At 23.7% G+C, this 26,414-nt stretch overlaps 3 protein-coding genes across 6 annotated transcripts in view; 2 read left to right on the top strand and 1 right to left on the bottom strand.

Moving 5' to 3' along the window:
- LOC114125136 (cell adhesion molecule Dscam2-like) overlaps positions 1-389 on the top strand; it is a 66,533-nt gene extending 66,144 nt beyond the window's left edge. The window contains 1 exon segment of the mRNA XM_050204622.1: positions 81-389. Coding sequence (XP_050060579.1) covers positions 81-112 — 32 coding nt within the window. The 3' untranslated portion in view covers positions 113-389.
- Positions 1-26,414, top strand: part of LOC114125141 (sodium/hydrogen exchanger 9B2-like) — an 88,527-nt gene that overhangs the window by 60,273 nt on the left and 1,840 nt on the right. The window contains exons 2-8 of one of the 4 annotated variants that reach the window (XM_050204618.1): positions 3,122-3,168; positions 5,455-5,505; positions 20,123-20,180; positions 22,548-22,844; positions 23,642-23,824; positions 24,459-24,634; positions 24,733-24,839. In XM_050204618.1, the coding sequence (XP_050060575.1) occupies positions 5,487-5,505; positions 20,123-20,180; positions 22,548-22,844; positions 23,642-23,824; positions 24,459-24,634; positions 24,733-24,839 (840 nt within the window). In that variant the 5' untranslated portion in view covers positions 3,122-3,168; positions 5,455-5,486. Of the gene's footprint in view, positions 1-3,121; positions 3,169-5,454; positions 5,506-10,177; positions 10,302-14,500; positions 14,653-20,122; positions 20,181-21,499; positions 21,535-22,547; positions 22,845-23,641; positions 23,825-24,458; positions 24,635-24,732; positions 24,840-26,414 lie in introns of those variants that run through there. The other 3 variants (XM_027988657.2, XM_050204619.1, XM_050204620.1) reach the window with 3 other exon arrangements.
- On the bottom strand, positions 166-5,326 carry LOC114125138 (SH3 domain-binding protein 5 homolog). Its single transcript, XM_027988655.2, has 8 exons — positions 4,395-5,326; positions 4,265-4,327; positions 3,909-4,086; positions 1,980-2,098; positions 1,764-1,847; positions 1,481-1,702; positions 1,170-1,406; positions 166-1,097 (listed from the first exon to the last, which is right to left on the bottom strand). The coding sequence occupies exons 1-8, from the start codon at positions 4,476-4,478 to the stop codon at positions 900-902; spliced, it is 1,185 nt and encodes a 394-aa protein (XP_027844456.1). The 5' UTR covers positions 4,479-5,326; the 3' UTR covers positions 166-899.

The raw sequence follows: 26,414 nt of genomic DNA, 5'->3' as shown, positions 1-26,414 counted from the left end.
TTGTCTAACAACTGTATTAGAAATCAATTTAGAAAAAAAACATCAATACTATTTTAAAATATACATTGTTGCATTTTTAGAATCAAGAGGAGCAAGAAGACACTACAATTAAGATATTATTAAGAAGATAAGAAAATATTGGAAAATAAAGAATGAAAATATAAATGTGTTGGACCATCATAGATTTCTTTTATCATTAAACATGTTTTATACATAAGATATATATTATAATAAATTATGTTTCTTTTCATAATAATTATAAACAATGTTATATTTAAAATTTATTTATAAAAATAAGTTACATATTAAAAAAAAAAAAAAAAAAATCATAAATAAAATAGAATGGCATTAGGAAATTATACAATAAAATAAACTAAAAAAAAAACATATATTTTAATTTTGTTGTCATTTGGGTAACATTGTCTCTGTAATGGAACAACTTTTAAATAAACCATTGCTATTGAATGAAGTTGTTGTTTTTTAGTACCTACCTAATTATTAATGATATTAATTAGTTTGCAACATGGTAAATAATTACAATAAACTAAGTTACTTAAAACATTATTGCTTTACAATAAACAAATATACATCCACATTGAATCATACAGCCAATTAACATTAAGTTACCTATAATCTTAAATTAGTTACAATAGGATTAAATGGTATAGTGCTCGATTCTAGCTACCTTGATTTACAATTTCCAAATGGAAAAATAAGTGTGAAATTAATATTAATCGATAAATCAACTTTAACAATAAGAACAAAAAAATGTAACACTCGTTGAGACAAGGCTAACATACACAATTTGATTTCCAATCTCAATATATTTCAGGGAAACATTTTCTCCCAAGACCAATTAATTGAAAGCCTAACAAATTTTGATTTACACCAATAATGTACTAAACGGGTGATTGCTGTTGTGATTTTTCACACTCCTGTTTCAACATCATTCGATCTAATTTATCAACAGTAGCATTTAACTCACTTTCCCAACCTTTACGATCTTCCACACCTTCGACCTCTTCAGTTCTTTTACTTTCCATCATTAAAGGTTTAGTAGCAAGATCACGTACTTTTTGACGGAGTTGTTCAAGTTCCTGTTACAATTGAAACAAAGTAAAATCATTAATCTTACAACCAGATATGGTTTATTGAAAATATTTAAATACCATCGTCACTTGACTATCATCATCGAAATCTAAGTCATCTGCATCACTCAAAATAGAACTTGTGTCCATGGATAGACTACCCAGGCTTCTTGAATCACATTTATCCAAATTCCAGTCCAAATTTATATCTTCCATACCATTGGTATCCTTTTTGTTATCTAACTCTTGCCAACTATTGACCATAGAAGAAACTTCTGCACCAACACCAGGTTCTCGTGGACCTTGCAACGAACATTCCTGTCGAAGAATATATCAACATTAATTAATTTTGTTTGAGATATTTAAGATTTAAAAAAAAATTATGTAGGTACCATAAGTTTGTTGTTTTGTCGTTGCACATGAATTTCTTCAGAGATCTGTTCAAGTCTGTGCAAACAAGCAGAATATTCTTGTTTAGCTCGTTGCACAGCATATCGGATTTGAATTATAGTATCTTTTTGTGCTGCTAATTGACCTTCACATAAATATTTTTCTTCAAAATATGGACGAGACTTAATAATGCTACGTTTAAACTTTTGCTCCAACATTTGAACCTAAAATGAAATGTTATTTAAAAATTTAATTTAATTACATAACAGTAGATTTACAATATACCTTTTGTTCTGCAGCTTGGTAGAGAGCAGCTTTCCTTTGATGCTCACGTCCACTTTCAGTCTTTTGATTTTCTGCTTCTGTTACCTGTAAATAATAATGGTATTGATATTTTAACTAAAAAATTAATTATATATTTTCTGCTTATGAAGTCATTCAAATTAAAATTTGTAAAACCAATACCTGGTAAGAGGTAAAAAAAATATTAAACTTAATTACCTTTAGAATAGCATTATTTAACATTTCTTGCCACGCACTATCAAATTTCCATTCATGTTGCTTACTAAGAAACCGTGCCTCAGCTAATGCTACAGTTTCTTTAGCGGCTTGATGAATTTCTAAAATGTATAAAATACAATTTTACTTATAATTATAAATAAATATTTATATGACCATCTAAAATCAATATAAAATCATCTAATTAAACTATATAATATTAATGAATTTAATATACTTATTATAACTATTATTAAATATAATAACAAATTCCAAAAGGCAAATACTCAAAAGTTTAAGGAATAAAATATTTTTTAGATAACTAAATATTGTTTATTTTTAAAACTTAAAACAAAAAAAATTAAATAGAGAAGAAATCCAAGCTCATAAAGGTGGCCAAAGTTCTCTTACTCTTTTTTTGTCAATCTTTATATAGGATATAATTTTTTGTTAATGTTAAATATATTAAATATATTATAGTTAAATATTAACATACACTGTCCCTCACAGTGAAAATATCTTGGAGATCTTTTGGATACATTAGTTTTAAGATTATATTTATAGTAATTGATTTAATTTTAAATTATAAATTATAAATAGTAGTACATAATTATAATTTTAGAACATTTAATTTCTAGATCTTTTCAATTCAGTTAAATAACTTAAATTGATAGATTTTTTTATTATTGAGCACATTTAGACTTCATACCATATATTATGAATGAATATCAAATATATTCTTATCGGATCTACAATACCTATAATTATCTACAAGACTAGAAGTATGAAACAATTAGCAGACAATATTAAAAATGATCTCCTTTAATTCAGGTTTTTTTGTTTTCAATTTTAGTTAGATTTATTGAAACATAGAATGAAAACGATTTTATACTATATTATGCATAAAACAATATTTTATATTCTATATTGCATACACTTCTATCATCTATAATTAAAGAAGGTTTACATATTAGATTAGAAATTATAAATAAAATAACTTTTATTCCTACCTACTATATTTTATGATAAGATAAAAATGTACTTGAAAAGTCTCTTATTTGAAATATTATATTGATTGATTTTTAAAAATGTACAGTATACAAACCAATATTATATTGTTAAGATCAATATATCTCTGGTCCGAGCTCTGGTCAGATCACACAGTTAAGTGCAAGCAATATTCAAGCTTTTGGTATGTACATAATCATATACTTAAAAATAAATTAAATATTTAATATAAATTTTAATGTTTGTAGACCTGAATTTATGTCATATGGGTACAATAAGTATACATTTATTAACAATAGGTAAACAAATATAACTAATGTTGAATATGTACTGAAGTTGAACAATTGAATTCATTAATTTAATTTCTTTAATAACTTAATAAAACAGTAAATTATTTAGATTAAGTATTGTGTTATAGATAATTAAGCGTTAATGCCAACCAGAAAAAAATTACATCCCTTAAATTGTTAAGTCAATATAATAATATTAGAAATAGTAGATGCAATTTCATCAGAAAAACAGTATCAATATCTATGATTGATTTTAAGTAGTTTCTTCTATTTAAAAAAAAAAAAAAAAATACATAATATTATATTTAGAAAGAATATGATTTATACTTTATTCTTAGTTTTCAATCTAATGTTTAATTCATAACAATTATATTGATTTTTCTATGTGTCATACTATTTTTTAAATGGATTCCATTATAACTAATAAATATTTATTTTTGGAAGTTAGAGAAATATGTTATTTATAACTAGTACAAAAATATTTTGTTAATTTCTTATTGAAAGTACTTTTTTTACCTATTAATATTATAACTATACAATTTAATATGAATACCTAAATATTTCAGTAATATGTACTGGCTTACACTAAGGGAAAAAAATTAATTTTTTAAAATGTTAATTTTATAGATCTTACCGTTTGCTCGTTGGTATTTTACAGCTGCAATTTGGCATTGTTGCTGAGCATGTTTAGACACATTAAGTGCTTCATAAAATGGCCGAGCTTTATCAATACATGAACCTAGTTTACGAGCTCGTACTTTTAATCTCCTAGACGCTTCGGCCATCAACATTCTAAATGTTGTATTTGCTTCCTAACATAATAATAATATAACATACAGATTAATATACTTAATAATTTACATTTGTTTAAATATTTGTCATAAATTAAATTATTAAATATTAAAAGTAATGTGTAATAAGTGCATGTGACGTAATAAAATAAAATGTTTCAAATGTTAAATTATTTAGTTTAAGTGCACATATACTTACATCTAATTCAATTTCAAGTTTATTTATATTGTCTGTGGATGAATTCAATTTTTCAAGTTCCAGCTAAAATAAAAACAAAAAAAAATAAAAATACTTTATCCATATAAATAACTATGTAACTGATCATTACTTGAATTCTAGGGTCTAAGCTATCCTCTTCGTTGTACAGGGACGTGTCAGTCTCCTGATTACTCTGTCCGCTAGACGAGTCCATTTTTAAAACAACAAATGTCTTTGAACTTTTTAAAGCATTGTCATTCAAAAGTAATAGAATTACATTTAAATTTAAAAGTATATTAAAATAAAATAAAAAATAAAAAAAAAAATGCTAACAATAAAATAAATATTAAATTGACCGTGCCAATTGTAGTAGAGTATCATTTATTATTATTTTATCGTGATAAAGGAATGCATGATAACAACACGATAATGAAATGCAAACATCAAACGTAACCGACGTTACGGTTTCAACCGTTGTTTCCCGCGACCACCACCCGCTGATATAAAATCCAAAGTAGGTACTAAAGACGTTTACCGTTACCACTTACTAGTTAGGTACTAGTAGGTATTTTAAATACGTCACTTTATTAGTTTATTACCTAGGTACTTACTTATTTCTATAATACTATTACTTAATTGGTAATTACTTTATTGTATGTACCGTAAACTTATACTATTGAGTAAAAATATAACAAACTAAAGTAAATATAAAATCTTTTCTACTCTCTCAGTCACTCACTATTCAATTTCATTTCAGCCTTCAATCTTCATACTTTGAATAATTGTTAATTTAATATTAATTTTTAATGCCATCCATCGTACTCTCATGACTCGTCTATCGTTAATCTGTATTTATTTCATTGTAATAATAAATGTATTTAAATTACCCATTCTATCACGAATTCGCGTCGACGATAGCCGATGACATGAAATCATTTTATATTCTTCCAAATTATAATAATATTATTGTCAGTAAATAACGATATCTAAGTATCTAGTTCCTTACCTATCTATTATAATATTAAATATGTCTTATTAGTTATTATCATCGAATATGTATAAAAACGGAACAATTAATATTATGTAAGAATAACGTATTTAATATTTATTAAAAATGATTTATTACAGTATAAGTTGTATTTTACCAATCTTATTGTGCAATACCTAATTTTTTTATACTTTGTTTGCAGAAAATAATAAAGTATCGAAGTAATTCAAAATAATGGATAAACCCTTAATAGGTATGTTACATTCTCATAAATTGCAATATTGTGATTTGTAATTGTCTGCTTATTTATGTGTGCATATGTATATTACATTACTTAAATAATATTAGTTATTATTATGCAATTGTCTTTGTGTCTCAAACTATCAACTCGCTCAAAAGTCGCAACATATTAATTTTTGTTGACCATGAATGAATTTATCAACGATCATTATAAAAACCAAACACTTGTCTGTCGGGCTACCGATTACAACGATTGATAAATACCTATAGTATTAGTAAATCGTGTAAATAGGTACACGTGTTTAGCTGTTTAGTAAACATTGTATATAGGTAGGTAGTAGAAGGTCCCCGGGAGTATTGCGAAAGCAGTTCCCGGGCGCCGTCGGTTAAAACCGGAAAAAAACGGTAGTAGAAGGTAGAACGGTACCTACTATAGGATTTATGTGGTACCTATCTCACCGACGACGAACGTTTTACATAATCTAATAATAATTAAGTAATATATAATAAAGGTAGGTACCACACCATTTATAATTTAAATCTTAAATAATAATATTTTAGACTAAAATATGTTAGTAATTAGTACTTACTAGTTAACACGAACAAACCTCGAGAAGCAAGACCTTATACATATTATTCTGTATATTACGAGTGATACGACTCATCTTACAGAGATAAACGCTAGTAGGAAAAATGTTGAGTAGGTACCTAAACATTAATTACCAGCTGGTTTATTTTGGTTTAATGGTTATAAATTTAATAACGTGTATTTACTATTTACGTCTTCGTAAAATTATTCCTTAAATGTAAAACATAATAGGTAGTATGTTGTACAGGTATGTCTCGCTTTTTTCTCATTTAATTATTCTATAAATCTACTCATATTATAATAAGCATATTATTATATAACCAATAAATTGTCAAAACTCAAAAGAAAATTTATTTCTAGATTATATTATGTTATACTCATCATATAAAACCAATGTAGTTATTTCCAATCAAATTAATGTACATATAATATATTATATCAAATACCCACATAAAAATTGATATAGATTTTTTTATGTGTAAATATTTGCTGACATATAACACGTAGACAAGTAATATGCATGCGTAGGTTGAAAAAAATGTTATAAACTCTCCCATTTGGAAAATCCTGGCTTGGGGAAAACATAGGTGACAAACGACAAAGAATGATGTAAGAATAAGACCATGAGTTATAAACATCATATGATATAAATTAAGTATAAACACGAATACCTAATCAATGTTTCTTTATTATAAAAAGAACTTCATTAAATTGAAAATACCAAAAAAGATAAGATGTTATACTTATGTACATTATAATTATTCAACTAAACATGCTTTTTTATCTTATCCGTATTTTGTTATTTAACTAAGAGGTCTGTCTACTCTCAAAAAATGGTTAAAAGATAGGAACTTATCTAGTATTCTTATTCTTCCGTACCGTACGTAATATTATATTTTCCTACCTCACAAGTCGCTAGAACTATGAAAACGTGAAGTTAATCATTACGTAATTACTTATGAGTTACATAAGTATCTATCTACTGGCATAATAGTTATGTTTAAAAACATAAAAACAAAAAGTTAATATTTTTAGAATTTGGGAATATTCAACCTATAGTTAAAATAGGTAAATTATAAAATTGACAGATTTTAGTTGTATACAAATATATTATCTTGCCTCCTACCATAATGAATACCTAAACCATCCTTGGACAAAAAAAATAAATTCTAGGAATATTTTTTGTTAAACTAAACAACCAGCCAATTATGTCAAAATTTGATTTAAAATGTTTAAAATAAAAAGGAGTATCTTATGTGTTTTTAAGTATTATAAAAACAATTTTTGAGGAATTTAGTATAATTTTTATAATCTTTTTGACACGGGACAAAATAATTTAATCACTGTAAATAAAAATTTTCAAATTTTTATAAAGAACTTAAAAGAAACTAGAATTTAGCTTATTTAAAAAAATACTTATATAAATATTGTGAAAATTTCGAGTTATTATTTTTACAAATTTGATTTTGTCAAAAACTGTTAAAATATTCCAGGTTTGCGTATTATTTTAATTTTTCCTTGTAGTTCATTAAACGCTAGGATGTTTTAGTCAAAAAAGCTAATTAAATCCATTTTTCTAACAGACACTATACCCTCAATGTTGATTATTGAACCGTTTTAATTACTTCTAAATGTGACGTCAAACGGAAATATTATGAAATAAATATTTTATAAAACAATTTGTAACATTATAATATAAAACTAATACTTGCAAATCGTTTCGTTTATAATCAAAAAATCTGATAACTATATTTTAATTAAATATTCATATATTCTTATTAGTTATATTATAATAGTAATTTTAAGAGGTTATATACTACCTAGCTGGATTGCCTAGATTATGACGTTTATGTATATCGAATATCGATTATCTTGTAATGCACTTAAACTTGAAAATTATTAAAAAAATTACTTTTTTTAAAGTAGGTACCATTTAGGCTCGATATCCTGTTTGTATACACTATACATAATCATATTAGTTGTAAGCAAATATTTCTACCAGAAAAATTTAAATAGGAAAATTAGAAAAATTAACTGTTATTTCAAATTTATTATACACTATATACACTGAAATTACATTTTTGTTTTTGTTTTTTAATTATATGTATATTGTATTTTATATAATCTATATATGAAATTAAACATTTATTTAGCTTTTTAATTGTATGTAGAATTGTCGAAAAAAACTTACAGTTCCGACTTCCTATTGTGTCGTAAATATTTTAAATGCAGTAAACGTTTTGGGAAAATCATTGTTGAATGTTTGTTAACGAATTTAAATAAATCTTTGAAATAAAAAAAAAAAAATTATTTTCATTAATAACTGTAAATTTACTAAGTATTTTGTAAGTATTTAGCTGTATAAGTGATTTATTATTTTATTTTATAATGAGTGTAACTGTAAAATACATTCACAATAAAATTAGTATGAAATATTGTGAACTAAATATCTCCATTTTTATCTCACTAACTGCATTGTTCTTATCTACATTGTTATTTGAATCAAAATTTGGAATTCAGAAGGGATTGAAGTAACTATAATATTTTGAAAGTGACTCACGCATTAATTTTCTTTAAGTAGGTTATAGGTATAATCTACAATTGTTATATTTATATTTTTAGTATATCACGTCATTTTATTTAAACTTGGACTATAGTGACGTGGCCCGGAGACCCCACCCCACGTTTAACTCGTATTTGAGTTTTTATATCGGGTGAAAAATTGTATGCGGTAATCATGCATTTTTAAATAATAATATTAGGTATACAGGAAATCTAAAATATATATTATGGATCCAACTTAATACATTTTTGCTTGCGATATTAATTTAAAAAAATATTTAGGTTGAATGTTACGTTTGTTTCATTCTTCAAGTTTATATAGTGTTAAATATATAAATAGTCAAATAATAATATTATATGAATTAAAAATAAATGATAAAATTTGTTTCAAATCAAAAATAACAAAGATAATACATTATCTTAAAAGTACTCAAAACCTCTTCACTTTCTGCCTGAAAATTTATATTTATAATAAAATAAATTGTAAAGTAAATTTTCAACTTACTCCTCATGGCCTCATAGGTACTTATTTATTAAAATACATAGTATTTCATAGGCTTATCAATGTAAGAAAACAAATAATATATACCTTCATAATGTATTAGCAGTACAACCATAAAAAGCGTATAGGTAATATCATTGATTATAAATACTAGTATTTATAATCAATGGTAATATGAAATAAATTCAACAACTAGTCAGTAATTTTTTAAACAGTATACTCCCAGATTTTGTTGTACTTCATTTTTGCTGGAAGGGATTTTTTTTAACTTTTGTTCTTCCAATTATAATCTAACAGTATAACTTTATGTTTAAGAACTTTTTCAAGAGTAAAAAATGAAAATCGTATTTTATTTGACATTGTTAAGGAACACCAAGATTTTTTTGGACTTTATTTTCACCTTTGAACTTTAAAGTTTTGCTTTGTAAACACTTAACTTTATGATATTGAACGATTTAAGTTTTTTCATATTATTAGAGCACTCCCAGATAAGAATCATGTTGATACATTTTTTTTTATTAACAAAGTTAAAATATATATAATATTTTTTTGATAATATACAACGAAACACACTCGATATTTTTTAATTTGAATAAAGATTCTAACTAAAAAAAATAACTAATCTAATTAAATTTAAGCACCAATCTTCAATTCAAAAATAATGAAAATAAATGTTGACGATTGAAGCATTAATAGATATTGGTCAAAAACATAATAAGATACATTTTGAAGACTTATTTTATTAATTGATAACTATAGATTATAAATGATTATTACCTATCACACTAAATTTAGTTTAAATGTATATATTATTTGAATATTTTCATTTTTATTTTTACTAGCACATAGCTTAATGAGAATGTTAGGAATTTCACATTAGGCTTATCAAAATTTCCAATTTATCATTCTGATAAAAATATACATACAACTTTATATATAATAGAGGGGGTTGTACCATAATAGTTATTAAATATAATTGTAATTCTTCATTTATAAATATTTCAGTTATTTCACTGGGACAATTAATATATTATTCAATCCGTTTTAAAAACAAATGATTATTTTAAGTAGAAATCTTTGTATCTATTCATTCCAGTCAAGAAATTAAATATTTATTAATTATATCTATATTTTGCTCAATCTTCGAAAAGTAATCGTAAGTATTCCATCTTTAGATTTGTTAGATCAATTTTAATTTATACAATAATAATTACTATCATGGAATGATAGTGGTATTATACCTTTTTTGGTAAATATAATTATATTTATGATGAATATTAATTTTTTTTTTCATTTATAAATAATAATAATAATTTAATAATGAAATATAATATATCAAAATTAATTACTAGACCATTATTTTTATTTAAAATATTGTATTATTGTGTAATACAAATAATAACACAAATTATACAGTTTGAACTAGATTTTTTTTTTAAATTTACCATTAAATAGTATTAGTGGGTATACAACATAATATTGTAACTATGATGGGTAAGGTATACTACAGTTTGTAATACTGAGTAGCCATTTAACAAGTTTTTATTTTTTTAATGAATACATCATACATTTTTAACTGTATATATCTAAACACGATGTTTTACATAACATATCAATTCATAAAAATATAATTTAAACGAGTAATTCATTAGCTTTATAATAAATGTCGTATTAAAAATATATTGTTTTAGGAATATAAAATTAAAAATGTCTGCTATCATTTATAAAAAAGTCAGAAGGTAAAAAAAATATAACCATAAAAAATAATAAAAATTTTTTTTTTTTAAAAATATTGTTTTTAATATATTATATTATTATCTGAAAAATGTTAAAAAAAAATATTTTCTTATACATTAATTCGTATTTATCTTAATAGTTTATTTAACTTATTAGACGATTATACAGTTATGTACCCAATACCCATATATTATTAAATACATTTTTAGGCTATGTAATTTTTATAAAAAATTGTGTATTTATTTACATAATCTAACCACTTTTTCACAAATTTAAATAATAGGGAATGTAGGTATTAAATAAATTGAATAGGCACATAAAGAAATATGTTATATATACCTACCTAATTTGTATCGTAGAGTAAAATGTATTATTTACATGTACCTAAGTTAAGAAATATTTATATACAATTACAATATGTAGGTACCCTTTTATTTTTTTTTGATTTTATAGTATAGAATAATTTTATATAAAAAAAAATTCAAAACCAAGAAACATATATATTAAAATTATATTAATAGATAATACAATAATCGTGTTTTATAATTATTTATGTTAAAATATGATGTTTATTTATCTTATAAATAAGTTTCATTTATTTTTCTATTATTTTTTAGGAGAAAAATAACAATAAATAAGTACATATTATGATTAAACACATTATATTGAGTTTTGTTTAAAAAAAAACGTTATTACTTATAATTTAAAAATTAAAATGTTATAATTTTGAATATTTGCAGTTAGTATAATCATCAATCAATTGTATGATAATATTACGTTTAACCTTCAAAGATCTTTATAACTTATAAATGCAAAATAAAATTGCACTTGCGTTACTTACTATAGGTGTATTTAATAATTAATTGCATGTTTTATGTAGTTAAATCTAAATTTATTTCTATTAACAACTATTTTTTCATTAATATTTCAACGCTTATTGTTATTAACTAGTAACCATATCATATTTTATGTAGTATATTTAAAATATTAGACAATAAATATGAAAGCGATTGATATAACTTAAAATTGAATACAGAAATAGAAATCATTAGAAAATTGATTATGTTTGTTTTTTAACTATTATCGTTACACGGAGTTATCAGTAACCATGATTATTATAATGCCAGATTGCTAGCTTATGCTTAAATATAATTACCTATTCCTATTTTAATTATAATTATTGTTTGTTTTATTTAGTCTTTAGTTTTTTAGTACAACATATTTGAATTAGGTATATTATATATTAAATCATGATGTCACTTTAATGTTATCAAAATTAATTTAAATAAGTGTATTTATCAACGATTAGAGGCCAATATTTCAGTGGGCTATAAAATTATAACTTTACAAGAAAGAATAAAATTAATTTGTGTCATTACTCATTGATCATTATTATCATACAATCATTGTGCGCAAAGACAATTTGTAATAATTTATTATATTTTAAGAACCATTTTAACATGCATGACTTCATAAGTTCAATATCATTTTATGTGATAATTTCAAATTATGATATTTTTAGTTCTTAGCATACATTTATTGTTATTTTATAATTACTAATTATATATTAATTAATAAGTATATATTGTAAATTTTATCGACAAACTGTATATAGCACAATGTTTAACATAAAAATAAAAGCATTTATTAGGTTTTATTTTTATGATAAACAATATTATTAGAACGCTGGCTTTGTTATTATAATATAGGGTATTTATTATCAATAATTTTTTATCTACAAATTTTGAATCGTATCCAGTTTTTTTCTTACAGTGACTTGAATACTTTTCATAGTAATATTATTGGTTATAACTTATAAGTTTTATTGCAATTGCATACACTATTACACTAGATTACTTCTATGGTTTCGTTGTAGCTTTAATATATATTTAATTTGAGAGTACATTAGTATAATGATAATTTATATAATATGTGATAAAATACCTATAAAAATAATATATACATTATACATATCATTTTTACAATAAAATAATTTTTACAGAATTATAGTAAATAAATAAAATCAAGATTTATGACATTTTCCTTTGTTAAAAATTAGAGAAAACTAACTTACTCAACTTCTGAAAAATTTAAAACAATTTGAACAAGAAAATAAAATCCTAAAACAGTTTTATGAATTAAATATATATGATATATTATATTATATATAATATTTAATTTTGCTTTTACATCATATTTTAATACTTTTGTGATTATACAAATCTATTATAATATTATATGTCTTAGCAGCTGTATAGCAAATAGGAAGAACCTGTATTTTTCTTCTTCAGAAAGCATAACCGGTTGTTGACCCCTGTAGTTGAGAACAAAATGTTAAATCTTTGATAATCATTCGCGTGCAACTTAATATGTGACTATATGTCTATGTTGTAGTTGTAAATATAAAAATATAAAAGGTACTCTGACACTAAAACATAAATATTAATCAAGTAGAAATTGCATTTCAATTGGCTAGAATTAGTATTTTATTTTATTAGTGTTATAGTTTAGATTTTATAACTTGCTCTTTAATTTCATTGATACATTTTTAATAGCATTGTATTGTGTTTTACTCGGAACATAATAAATTAATAAAATTCTCGTAGATTAAACTAATTTATCAGTTGAGTTCCTTAATGGTATAATATATACTAATATTATTGTATTGTTACATGTTATGTGTTTACAAAGCTTAAAAGTTTAAAAAATAAGAACATTTAAAATAAAATTTCACATTTTTACTTAAAACTGTACCATACGTATTTAAGTATGCAATATTATTTATAAAAAATAATTATAGACGTGTGATATGTATTATAAATAAATAGTTAAAGGAACAATTTAGAGTAAATCAATATTACAAGAACTACTATTATTAATTATTATACGTTTGTAAATTGTAAACTATAGTATAATATATCGAGTAATTCTTGTAATGGTGTTTCCGATATAAAAATCCTTATTTTTAAAACGATGAATGTTCTTGGAAGTATTTTTTTTTTTTAGTTTGAAGTAATTACAATAAAAATATTTTTAATATTTTTTATTGGTCTAATTATTCTAATTATTTTTAAGTTGCTTAATCTTTTTTGATGATAGCATACATTTTAAAGATAATATATTTCTTAGAATATCATAAAGTACTCCGCGAAAATGTTGGGCAACTATTCTTTTCACTCGTCAGCTCACTACCACAACTATCTTGATATAGGTACCTCTAAAAATAAGTATTTACTTCAATAAGAATCATCCTGTATAATTATATTATAGATTATAGTGTTTATGTATACATTGATATATATATATAATATTTTTTATAGAGACTGTTTTATATCAAATATTTACTTTTTGTTAAAAAAAAAAATAAAATAATTAATACTAATGATATAGCTACATAATTATAGTGATATTAAAATTATAAAATGGTTGACATATGCATGTCAATGTTCATGCTTTATCATTGGAATGATTTTAAATGTGTATAATTTTTAATTAAATACTAATGAAGATAGTCTTCAGTTGTGCGTGAAATAAAGTGTAGTGTAGTTCTTATTTGAGTGTGTGTGTATATATATTTATATATATACTGAATATATATACATAGGTTTGAAAAATTGACATTAAAAATGTAATTAAGTAATTTATTCAAAACACTTTTATTAGCATTGTTTTTTAAATTCTCCAAAATAGGAGAATTTAAAAGCTTAAAATAATTTAAATTAAAAAGGAAATCAAGCTAATCAAACTTTGGATTACAACTTACTAAAAAGGTTAGTGTTTTTGTTCATTACCTAAAATATACATATGAACTCATCGTTGTTAGGTAAATAAGAAATATATCAATAGTTTATGAAGCTACCTATGAGTTTAGTAATGTAAACATTATAAACACGCATTTTTAGTATCTAATTATTTCTTTACAATATAATTAATACTTTTAATTAATTTGGAATATTGACATTAAATAGTATGTACGCTAGCAGTTAATTCCTTATTTCAAGGAAGATAAAAACTTAAGTTTGTCCATAGGTAATCTCCATAGATTTTGGTAGGTTAGAGATTAATCGCCTTAATTTAAATATATTTACTTAATTTATTAGTTTAATAGTAATGTTTTATTATTTTTTATAGTTATGCTTCAAAATATTAAAAAAGAATATTGAAGTAATGATGTACAAGATAATTAATATATTTGTACTTGTACATCAATATATTTTTTTTATTCTTTCTATTATTATTAATGATAACGGTCATACTCTAATTTTGTTTATAACGATCCTGTCTGTGTACGATATAATTTAGAATCAGGTCTTGTGTATTATATTATTGAATGTTTGGTGAGAGAGGGTTATGTCCTCAATCCTCATATATTAATTAAGAAAACTATTTATATTGTTTATTGAAAGTCCATAATGACACAGTTTAACTTATAATTATTTTGTTATTTCAAATATAATTTATAAAATATTAATTTGAGATCTAAAGTATCAATAAACTGAAGTGTCAAATAGTGGGTAAATAGGAACTTAATAGTATTATGTTAATAGATGAGATATTTAAAATTTAAGTAATAAAAAAAAAAAATAATAATAGATAAATGTAGTTAAATATGAATATTATTTAATTAAACAGTTATCAATTCTTGGTATTGACTATTGTTTAATTCTAAACATAAATTATATAGTAGGTATCTGTTGCGATTTGTACAAAATATATTTTTAATTAAATGGAGAACAATTTCACTTCTATTCACTGAGTGTTTTTTTTTCTATACCAGGAATGACGAACCTTTTTATATTTTAGTCTCAAATAAAAAATTGTTTAAAATAATCGAATATAAATATTAAATCTAAATAAAAATAAAATAAAATTATATATAAAATAAAAGATTCTTCCAAAAATAACTTCAAAAATAAATAAACCCTGGATTTAAAAAAAAAAAAAACCGTCTAGTATTTCTCGTGATGACAGAGTAGGTCATTGCAATTGATGTGTTAAATTTAAATTCAATGATGAAAAACTTATGTAGTTACTTTTGACTTCGTTCGAAAGTACCAACTAGATGCAATTTTCTACCAGAAACCTCCCCTAAAGTTGAAAAAATTGAAGGAATTTTACTCCTCTATAATATGATGACTGACGTAAAAAAAAATTTAAACATAAATAATTTTAAAATAAATATATATTTATCACTCCATCCAGAATCTAATATTTTATCTGGATTTTTACCACTGTCGTAGAAATTAGAAAAGTCAATATTTTTAAACATATATATACCTATCAATATATTATACTATCAATAAAATATCTATAGTTTGATATTTGCACTTTTTTTATTTTTGTTTAATATTTTATAATATATATAATGTATTGGATGTTAGACGTAACAGTGAATTACATGGTGAGATATAAGGACATATTATATATTTCAATATAGTTGATAAAAGAAGATTTTTTAAAAATTATTATTATTGACATTTTAATGACATTATAATATTGATCATTAAATATGACTAAAATTACATTTTTTTTGTTTTTCCTTATTTATTATATAATATATTGTTTTTTAAATTTATATAGACATTTTAATGCAAATTTATCATAACATTTTATTAGGTATTATTTTTAAGGTGGTTATTTTTTTACGATACCAAAATAACAATTATTAGCTTACCAAAAATAACTTTATCAGGTTCAGTTTTTCCAAATTATCTATTTGAAAGTGTTCTATAAAAAAAAAATAAAAATAAAAATATAAAAAATAGTGTCGTCGTGTGACACGCTTGACATAAGTTCATTATCCCTGCTCTTAACAGTAATGGTTGTTATTTTTGGTTTAATTGATATTCTTTTTTTTAGAGATTTTACTAAAATATTATTATTTTATATTTTACTATACAAATTTGGTAGGTGTTATACTGTTATACAATAATAATACTAATAAATTATATTTTTTATTATTATACTTGATATTAAAATTATATAGTTACATTAACTATCAATACATACAGTAATAGAAATAAATTGTCCCTTTTTGTTCTTTTTATTTCATTATAATTTAAATTTCGATTTCGTCTGTCCTTTTCTCAGTTAAAAATCAACTTTGACGCTGTTGTTTATATGTATATTTTGATATTAACTGACGTATATTATTATATGCACAAAATTAGTCATAACATTTGAATTAACGATGTTAAATATTAAGATAAAACAATTAATTAAGTTATTTAAATAGGTAATTGATTATTATGTCTTCTATGTTTATTTGGTGATTTTAAAATGTAAACTGACAATGATGTATACATAACTATATAATATATAAATCGTCCATGATTCAACTTCAATGCATTTAAATAATATATTTTAAGAAATGACACTGAAATATGTCTTAAAAATCAATGGTGATAATGGTTTATAATGATATATAATCAATATGACGCTATACAGCTGCAGAAAGCCTTTATATAATCTACAAATAATTATTTGTACAGTAATATTTTATGGAAAATTATTAAATAATATTTATAGTTTGATACCCTTCGACATACCATATTAGATATCATAATGCATCTTTAGTACACAACTGTGAAAATAATTGGTCACTTAAAAAAGCGAATTCACGTATAGTTTTATTTTAATTAATAAATCATATTATGTTAATTATTGTATTGCCAACTTAAAATATTTAACAATGTATCATTTTCCGTTGGATAAAAATATTCACAGTTGAATTCCGTCGGGTGTAGTAATTTCATTTTAATTTAGTTCAAAGACGAAGTATAACTTAAAATAACGTATTTTATATCAACAATTGGTTTACATACCTATTATAAAAAATATTAGCAAATTAGATAAGCTATTTTATTTCAACACAATTATTATATAAGTCAAGAATTATTTTAACGATTTTTGATGTTTGATGTTAAAATCATAATTTGTTTATGTTAAAAAAATAAATATTAACTAGATATAAAAATAAAATACCAATTTTTTATAATTTTTTGATGAGGTAGGCGTGTACCTATTATAATATTTTTAATTATTTAAATTTAATGTAAACAGAAATTGATTAAATTTATATTTTTTAAAATAACTTTTTTTTTTGGTTGTATTTTCTTTTGTCATAATATTGCGTTTTTAAAAATATTTACATAAGTATTTCAGCTTAATTTTTTATATCAATCAACTTTATTTTACAAATTTTCCAGATTTCAATCAAAGTTAACGATATAATCATGTGATGTTAATTTATGGTATTTAATAAGTTAGTATGATTGTTGGTTCAGTGTTTGCTTTGTATACAATATTTTTCCCCTATAGGAAGTGGGAATAATACATTTAATTATAATGTAATAAAATAGTATCACTATATATGTTTGATCTATTAATATTGATTAGGTACTTAATAGTTTAATAGTCTGTTGTGTTGCATGGTACGTAGTAAGGATTGTTTTAAAATAAAATCTGTACTTAAGTGGATCTTACAAAATAATACATTTGTTGTGATGTAGTTTTTAAAACTAAGATAATAAAAATCTGTCATTTTTTTAAAATATAAAAACAGTTTATAGCTTCTTACAGTAAACTATGTTGAAATTCTACACAAATTTAAATTATAAGGTTAAATATAATAATTTATTAACTTAGTTAAATAATATATAGTTCAATATTCGAACAGTCAAGGTATGTTAAATAATATAACATAGTATGGTTACCCTATAATTTTCTTTTTGTTGATAGAAATAAGTAAACACAAAATCTTATAGCTTAACTTTCTATTGTTATTTGGTATGAGGTACTTATCATTATAAACGAACTTTCTACATTTTCTTTATTGTTGATATTATGTTATAAATTTGTCAAATGTGTATTCTATAAAAATATACTTAAAACTAGTTTTAAACTAAAATATATTACACAAAATTTCTTTGAAAATACAAAAAATGAGCAAAAGTTAACAAAAACTAATTAAAACAAACATTATTTCTTATTCAACGTATAATAATTGAATATTTCATTAAGTTTTAAAACTTCAATACTTCCTATTTTCTAGTTTCATTATTTTTTTTTAACCTTTTATAGTAGTTTCGTATTATTATCTATAGCGTATTTAATAATTTTTTTCAAATACTTAAAAACACTGAACTATATGGAAGGTTTTGCGTGAAATTATTAATTATTTTAACATTTATTTATTTTTGTTTCTATTTTGTATATTATTTTTACAATGTATATCTGGTAGTCGGTGAATACATACTTATTACATATAGGTACCTATAATAATAATAATTTTTTATACTTTTGTAATCTAGTTATAAAATATTTAGATAAATATATATATTTTACTCAGAATATTAATAGAAAAAAAGTATTTTAAAACTAAAAGCTACAAATTATTATCATTTTTATTTTATTTTTAAATTTAAGTTCTTATTTGTAAAAAATAATCTATTAAATGTACTATATAGAAATGTATGGTACGTATACATTGTATTTTTTAAATATTTTACTATCGATACCTAATACCTATAGGTACTTTTACAATAGAATAGTAAATTAAATTATCTAAATATTTCATATTTTCACTGTATTATGTGCTTTATAATCTTTATGAAATTTTCTCAAATTATTTTTACACTACATATTAAATTATATTTGTAAATGATTTATTTATAATCTATTTATAAACTAAATAGATATTAAAATGGTATACAGTTGAATAAAAATCAAACACGAATAATAAATTGTATTCCGGTTCGTGTTGATAACTTATGTTATAACTTATAAGTGTTATCTGAAAGAAAATATTTAGTTAAGATGAGGACATATGTCATTGTGAAGTTTATATTTCTCTCTAGTAATAAATAACTAAAAAAGCACACGTAGCTGTTCATACAGTCATTAATACGTCTGTCAATTGGTGTAAAGTAATATAATATTTATCGTTTAGTACAGTAAAAATGCAAAAAATACTCTCAAAAATATTGTTCCTATTATTTATTTAAATGAAATATTTTTATATTCTAAATTATAATATTTCAATTCTTTGTTTTTTTCATTTTATGATTTGTGAGTGGTAATTTGCATGTAGCTACGTATTTTTGATATGTTAAATACACGCAATAAAAATACACTTTACGAACACATGTATTTTAATATCTATTTATTTTAAAAAAACCTTGCAAACTTGTAATATTCTTTATCATTGTAACACTAAACAATTTATTTGTTAAATTTAAGGAAGTGGCCAAATCAATTACCTAACAATGACAAGTGGAGAAGATGGAATAATAAAAGGGTAAGTATAATGACTAATAGCTAAAAGCGACCTAGTTACTATTATTTATCATACAATATAATATAACATACACAATGTTAAAGGTTCTATAAATGGTATTAATGAAAAAAAGTTTATTTCTTTGACGTATTTATATAAATATATAATACTATAGTATTTTAGGAGGAATCGTGAGTTCCTGCACGAGAGTAGCAGGTAAAAATTGCATACGTTAATCCCTACATATATTATGATGTGTAACTTCCTACACGGTGGAAGACGGGTACAAAAGGAACAAATGTAAAAAAAAAATATACTTTATTTTATATTATTTTATAATATATCATATCAAATTGATGATACCGTCTTTTTTTTTATTGTTTTATTATATTAAAATGTATGCCACTATGACCGTATTATATGATATAACTGATATAAAATTGATAACTTATAAACTATATTATTATATAGAATGTAGTATATTGAATTATTATATATAATAATAATATACGTAGTATAGGAACGTACATACGTACATTTTTTTACAGTATAAGAACTAACATAGTATGTAGTTTTTTTTACCTACAACGTCTCGTGTAGGAATTTACATTCGTCTCATTTGAGTACTCAAACACTTTTATTCAGTTTACTTTATTCAGACGTCCAAACTTGTATGTTCATAATATAATGAAATATGATGTAGTTATTTGACATTTTTAAGTTTTAGCTAAAATTGAAAATTATATTTATAACAACAACAATTATTTTTCCTGATTATTATCCTGAAGTATTAACCAAATACAATTTAGTATCAGAAATCTCCACTGAAGCTATAAATTAAAGATCAGAACATTTTTTTTTACTGTAAAAATATCCTCAGTTAAAAAATGATTACATCATTATTATAAGACCTTTACATATGTAGATAAAAATTAAAAATGTTTATAATGTAGAAAAATTGTGATAAAAATAAGAATCCTTACTTTATAATATTCTCTCATATTATATTATGTACGTATATATGAAACTATTGATTTATATTATATGAGAATCCTAGACAACAAAATATTGTAGAACAATTAATATAAAGATGATTCAAAAACTATTATTTTGATACAAGTAAGTATGTAGGCAATTGTGATTTTTATAAATTTAAAAACTAAATAATAAATAAAACCGTCTAATAAAACAGTGATAAACGTTTTCATGCACTATACTATTGTTCATTACTTGCTGTAAATACGTGATAAAATAATGTACACTTAAATATTTTAAATGAAAAAAAAATGTTATTAGTCTAATATAATAAAGAATTTCAATAAATAATCTGAAAATTCGTCGGTTGATTTTAGAATATGGAAACTATTATAAATGAGTATAAATTTGATTTATTATATATTTATATATTTTTTATGGTATAAATTTAGTAGATAGACTCAAATTCTAAGTCAATTTTTGGGTAAGAAAAAAAATTGTTTATAATTAGAAATAGACAATAGATTCATTAACAGTTAAAAACTGGAAATATGCGTAAGTTGGTACCGAACTGTTGCATAACAGATGGATTACATTTTAATTCAGTAATATATAATTGTGCACAAAAAATATTTTGCATATAATCAGTAATATATAATTGTGCACAAAAAAAATTTTGCATATAATGTATGAATTCATAAATAGTTTAAATCGTTTATTATCAGTGTTATCACTATGAATTATAATGTAGTCATTTTAATATACCTGAGCTTTTATCGACTCAAATTCGTAAGGTATTAAAAACGAATGTTAACTCATTATTATTTCTGCTATATCTGATTGCATGTTAAAAATATAATTTTTCTGTATCATATTTTAAAGTAGACATCTAATATCACGCAATATTTTTTTATTTTACATTTTTATTGACCATCCTTTGGTTTGTTTTACGTCATAAATATCGTACACATAATATAATTTTATTTTCTACCTTTCTTCAAAAGTCTAAATTTGAAAATTTTTTACAAGCCACTAAGTATAATTTATAATTAACTTTTAAGTTTATTTATTTATCCCATACAATAAAAATAATATAATATTTGTACATTAAAAGTGATTAATTTTTTTTTTGGAATATTATATTATACAATAAATATTTACATGATGACAAAATATATTTTAATAATTGTTAAAAAAATAAATAAAATAAAATATTTTGTTTATTGTAACATTAAACGATTTTGAATAGAGTAGTTTTTTAGGTTGTTTGAGGGTTGGGGTGCAAAACATATTTCCCAGGGATGTTAACACGAGCGATATGCAACATGCATAAAAATCGTTTTATATAATCATTTTATTGTCGTATTTATTACCATAAGTACATTTCACATTATATTTCGCTCGTTATTTCAGCGGCCGAACGACTACTTCATGGACATGCAGAATACATCCCCTATTCAACGCTATTACGTCTGTTGCGTGCATGGTAATGACGTGGTGCGTGATGTATTTTTTCTTCGACATGACACCCAACTCGCAGTTGGCTTCGGTCGTGTTTTTAATCTCGTGTTCGTGGGCAGGCGGAAAGATCGCAGAGATGCTGTACCTGCCACCGCTACTCGGCATGCTACTTGCTGGCGTCGTGCTCCGTAATACCGGTCACTACGATGTGGACCAAAACATCTACCAGCCGCATATTATCAATTTGAGGTTCGATATCGTCAGACAACCTATTTATATACAATATATATACATATAAAATAATATAATACTTTAATGACAATACGTGTGGCGTCATTAGGTCATATGAGAGGAGCGTGATTAACATTTTATCAATTTACCATAGAACACATTACATTATAGGTAAATTAGAAAAATTCGTTTTAAGTAAACTTACTTTATTCCAAACAAAACGAATAAATTCAAGGTAATATTATCGAACAAAAATAAAAAATAATATTGCCATCGGTCGTCATCGTAATAGTATAGGATCCTATACCGATTGTCTTGGCTCTAAAGTTGCGTATCCAGATATTTCCTACCACGATTAAGTCAATGACACATACCTACTAGTATTATTAAGTATGATGCAGTCATGCAGGATATCATCTCATACCATTTTCGGTTAATCAAACATTTTGATTCAAAATATTTTTTGAATATTTTTTATAAATCAACAATAGATGATTTATACATCTTCCATAAGATTAGTTATGTACTCGTACATATTAACTATTATATATAATATAATATATTACTAACTATGAATAAACTATTAAACAAACGCAGTATAATTCACATTTTTTAATGTTTATACTATAGGAGATTATTTTTTCATTCATTTACCAAACGTTATAATTATTATATATATTGAAAACTCGCAATTACAAAAATTTAATTTTTATCCTGAAAAATGCAGATTGAAATAATGTCACGTTGTAGTAGTTTTTGTCGTCGTTATCCTAACTGGTCCATTCCCGGTCGGGGTTGTATTGTTGCCGTTGCAGGGAAGTGGCGCTCACAGTGTTGTTGGCGGCGTCTGGTCTCAGCCTTGACCCAACCATGTTGAAGAAGCTCAGTCTCGTTGTCACCCAATTGGCCATACTACCGTGCATTACCGAAACAATTGCCGCAGCTGTGGTCACACACTATCTACTTGGACTGCCGTGGATCTGGGGACTGTTACTCGGGTAAAATCGCACATTTATATTATATAATAGTCACCTGCAATATATTATTATCATAATGGGCATTAGTAGGTGGATATTGTAAGGTTGGCTTATGCGGGTTAAGCCCCTCCTCAAATAATTACTCAATGGCCAGCTCTTTAAACAAATTTTACGATTGACGGGTATTAATATTTAAATAGGTACTAATTATAATTTTAGAACAAATTGATATTATTTTCAAAATAAATTGAATTTTATTTTGGTGTATTTTTTAATTCATTAGTAAGTTATTTTTTGATGCAGCCCATCTCATAATGGAATTAGATAGATTTTATTATTGGCATTAAAAAAAAAAATGTAATCAAATTATTGTTGTTTTACTACCTGTAGGTAATTAATTTTATGTTGGAGGGGAAAAATATATCTTTAACATTAATAGTACCTGGAGAGATATAATTTTAAAAATGTGTCTCTTTTTACATATGAGCACCTTCCTTGGAATTCTATTACATCTCAATCTAAAGAATAATCGTATAATATATGTGTACGCACACGTCGATAAGCACTCTTTGAGTGCTCTTTTAACGCATTTTTATTTATGGTTTTTATTTTTACAAAAAAATTTGCCTCACCTACACAACTCTTCTGCCGACAGATGTATTTTGAGTCCGGTCAGTTCGGCAGTAATCCTTCCGGCGTTGTTGGACTTTAAGCAAAAGGGCCTTGGTGAAGATAAAGGGATTATAACACTGGTGATGGCTGCATGCAGTTTCGATGACATATTTTGCATTTCCGCATTCGGAGTATGTCTCAGTATCATATTTTCTGAAGGTATGGCTTGTTTACATGTGTATATTATTATAGAATGATGTGGGCTCACGTGACATCGTTGTTGATTTAGTGTTTGTTTGTTTTTCCTTTCCTTCCAGGTAGTTGGAAGGCAAACGCCATGCGAGGACCCATGGAAGTAGGCATCGGAGTCTGCGTAGGCATCGTTTGGGGCTTAATCACCGGGTTCATTCCGCACAAATGTGAAGTATGTATCAAACACTTAGCATACTTATACATTATATAATATATAATAATAATAACGTTATATGAGTACAAATTTGAGTCTCTCAGCTTCCCAATACTAACAGAAAATTATGCAAGACTTCTAGAAGTAGTTGCATAACCCAAATCCTTTTAGACTTGCTACGAGGGGTTCTATAATTCTATTATTTTATTGTTGTTTCGGTATTCTATGATTTAGTTTTTAGTCAATATTAATAAACGTATTAAGTTGTTTACATACAAATATGTGTCTTGCCATTACGAGAACCGAAACTATGATATGTATTTTTTGAGCTTCGTGAACGACCGTTTTGATATAGTTAACAATCTCGAATGGCATCACAATAGAACAAAAGACTTGTAAATTAAACAGAATGTTTGCTAATGAAGCTAACGATACTCCGTAAACAAGCGTCTATATGAGCCTTCATATAGGTATATGGGTAATGAGCATCTCAAATAGTTCATGAAATAACAAACGTTTTCTTATATAGTTAACGGAGAAACGCATTTTACGTAAAATAAAAAAAAATGCAGTACAATTCATATCAAAGGTTTGAATTTTATAACATGGTGTTAAATTTAATAGCTAAAGCTTATAGGTACTTACTTAAATTATTATAGATACCAATGTATTATATCAAGTATTTAAATAAAGACTAATTATAGCGACTAATTATTATTGTTGACTCATATCAACTAACACCACTTTTAACTCATAACTCATAACTGTAGGTAATTTATGTTAAACTAAACTACACTTTTGATAATTCTTGGCACATAACTGAAAAATTAAACTCAGTTTATTGTAACGTTTCGTCAAATACTACATTATTTTCTATAACTTTATTCTTAAATTTATTTAACCAAACACCAATATAATTACATCTTATTTCTGTTCAACTGCTAAGTAAAAATATTTTTTATTTACATTTTTCAAATAATATAAACTTTTCGGAGCTTTCTTATAAATTTTTATGACAATTAATACAAGTCTTATTGAAAGTTGTAATATTTTCAATTTAAAATTTGAAAAGAACATCTGTTTACTTCTACACGTATCGAGTGTAATGTATAGTAATCATAATAGTATCATGGACCATAATGTTGCCTTTCTTATCAATAGTGAGAATTTTACAGTGTAAAATTGACTTGTTAACTTTAGGATAACTGCTTATCTGGTGTCAATAACATAATCCTTACAGTAGTATAATATACATCAAAAACCTCTAAAAACTATAATAATTTATAATGTGGATAGATAGATTAAGTTTTGTTTGGATTAAAGCTAATGGAGTTAGGAATGTCTACTATGAAAGATATTCTGGTGGATATCGAAAAAATAATTTCAGATATTACACAGCAACAATACAATTATAAAAACTGAAAAAGAATTATTATTAAACACTTAATAATAGTATTTGTGTATTTGTTTTTTAATTATAAATTATTTTTTTAATTTCCATAGCAATTATATTTATGAGTACGATTTTTTAATTAAAAAAAAAAAAATCGTAAACGATTATTTAGTATAATTTTAGGTCACTCTTGAGTCCCC

The sequence above is a fragment of the Aphis gossypii genome, chromosome 3, assembly GCF_020184175.1.
Source record: "Aphis gossypii isolate Hap1 chromosome 3, ASM2018417v2, whole genome shotgun sequence".
Classification (NCBI taxonomy): Eukaryota; Metazoa; Arthropoda; class Insecta; order Hemiptera; family Aphididae; genus Aphis; species Aphis gossypii.
The sequence above is the reverse complement of the archived record's forward strand: the minus strand, read 5'-3'. Positions and strand labels throughout refer to the sequence as shown.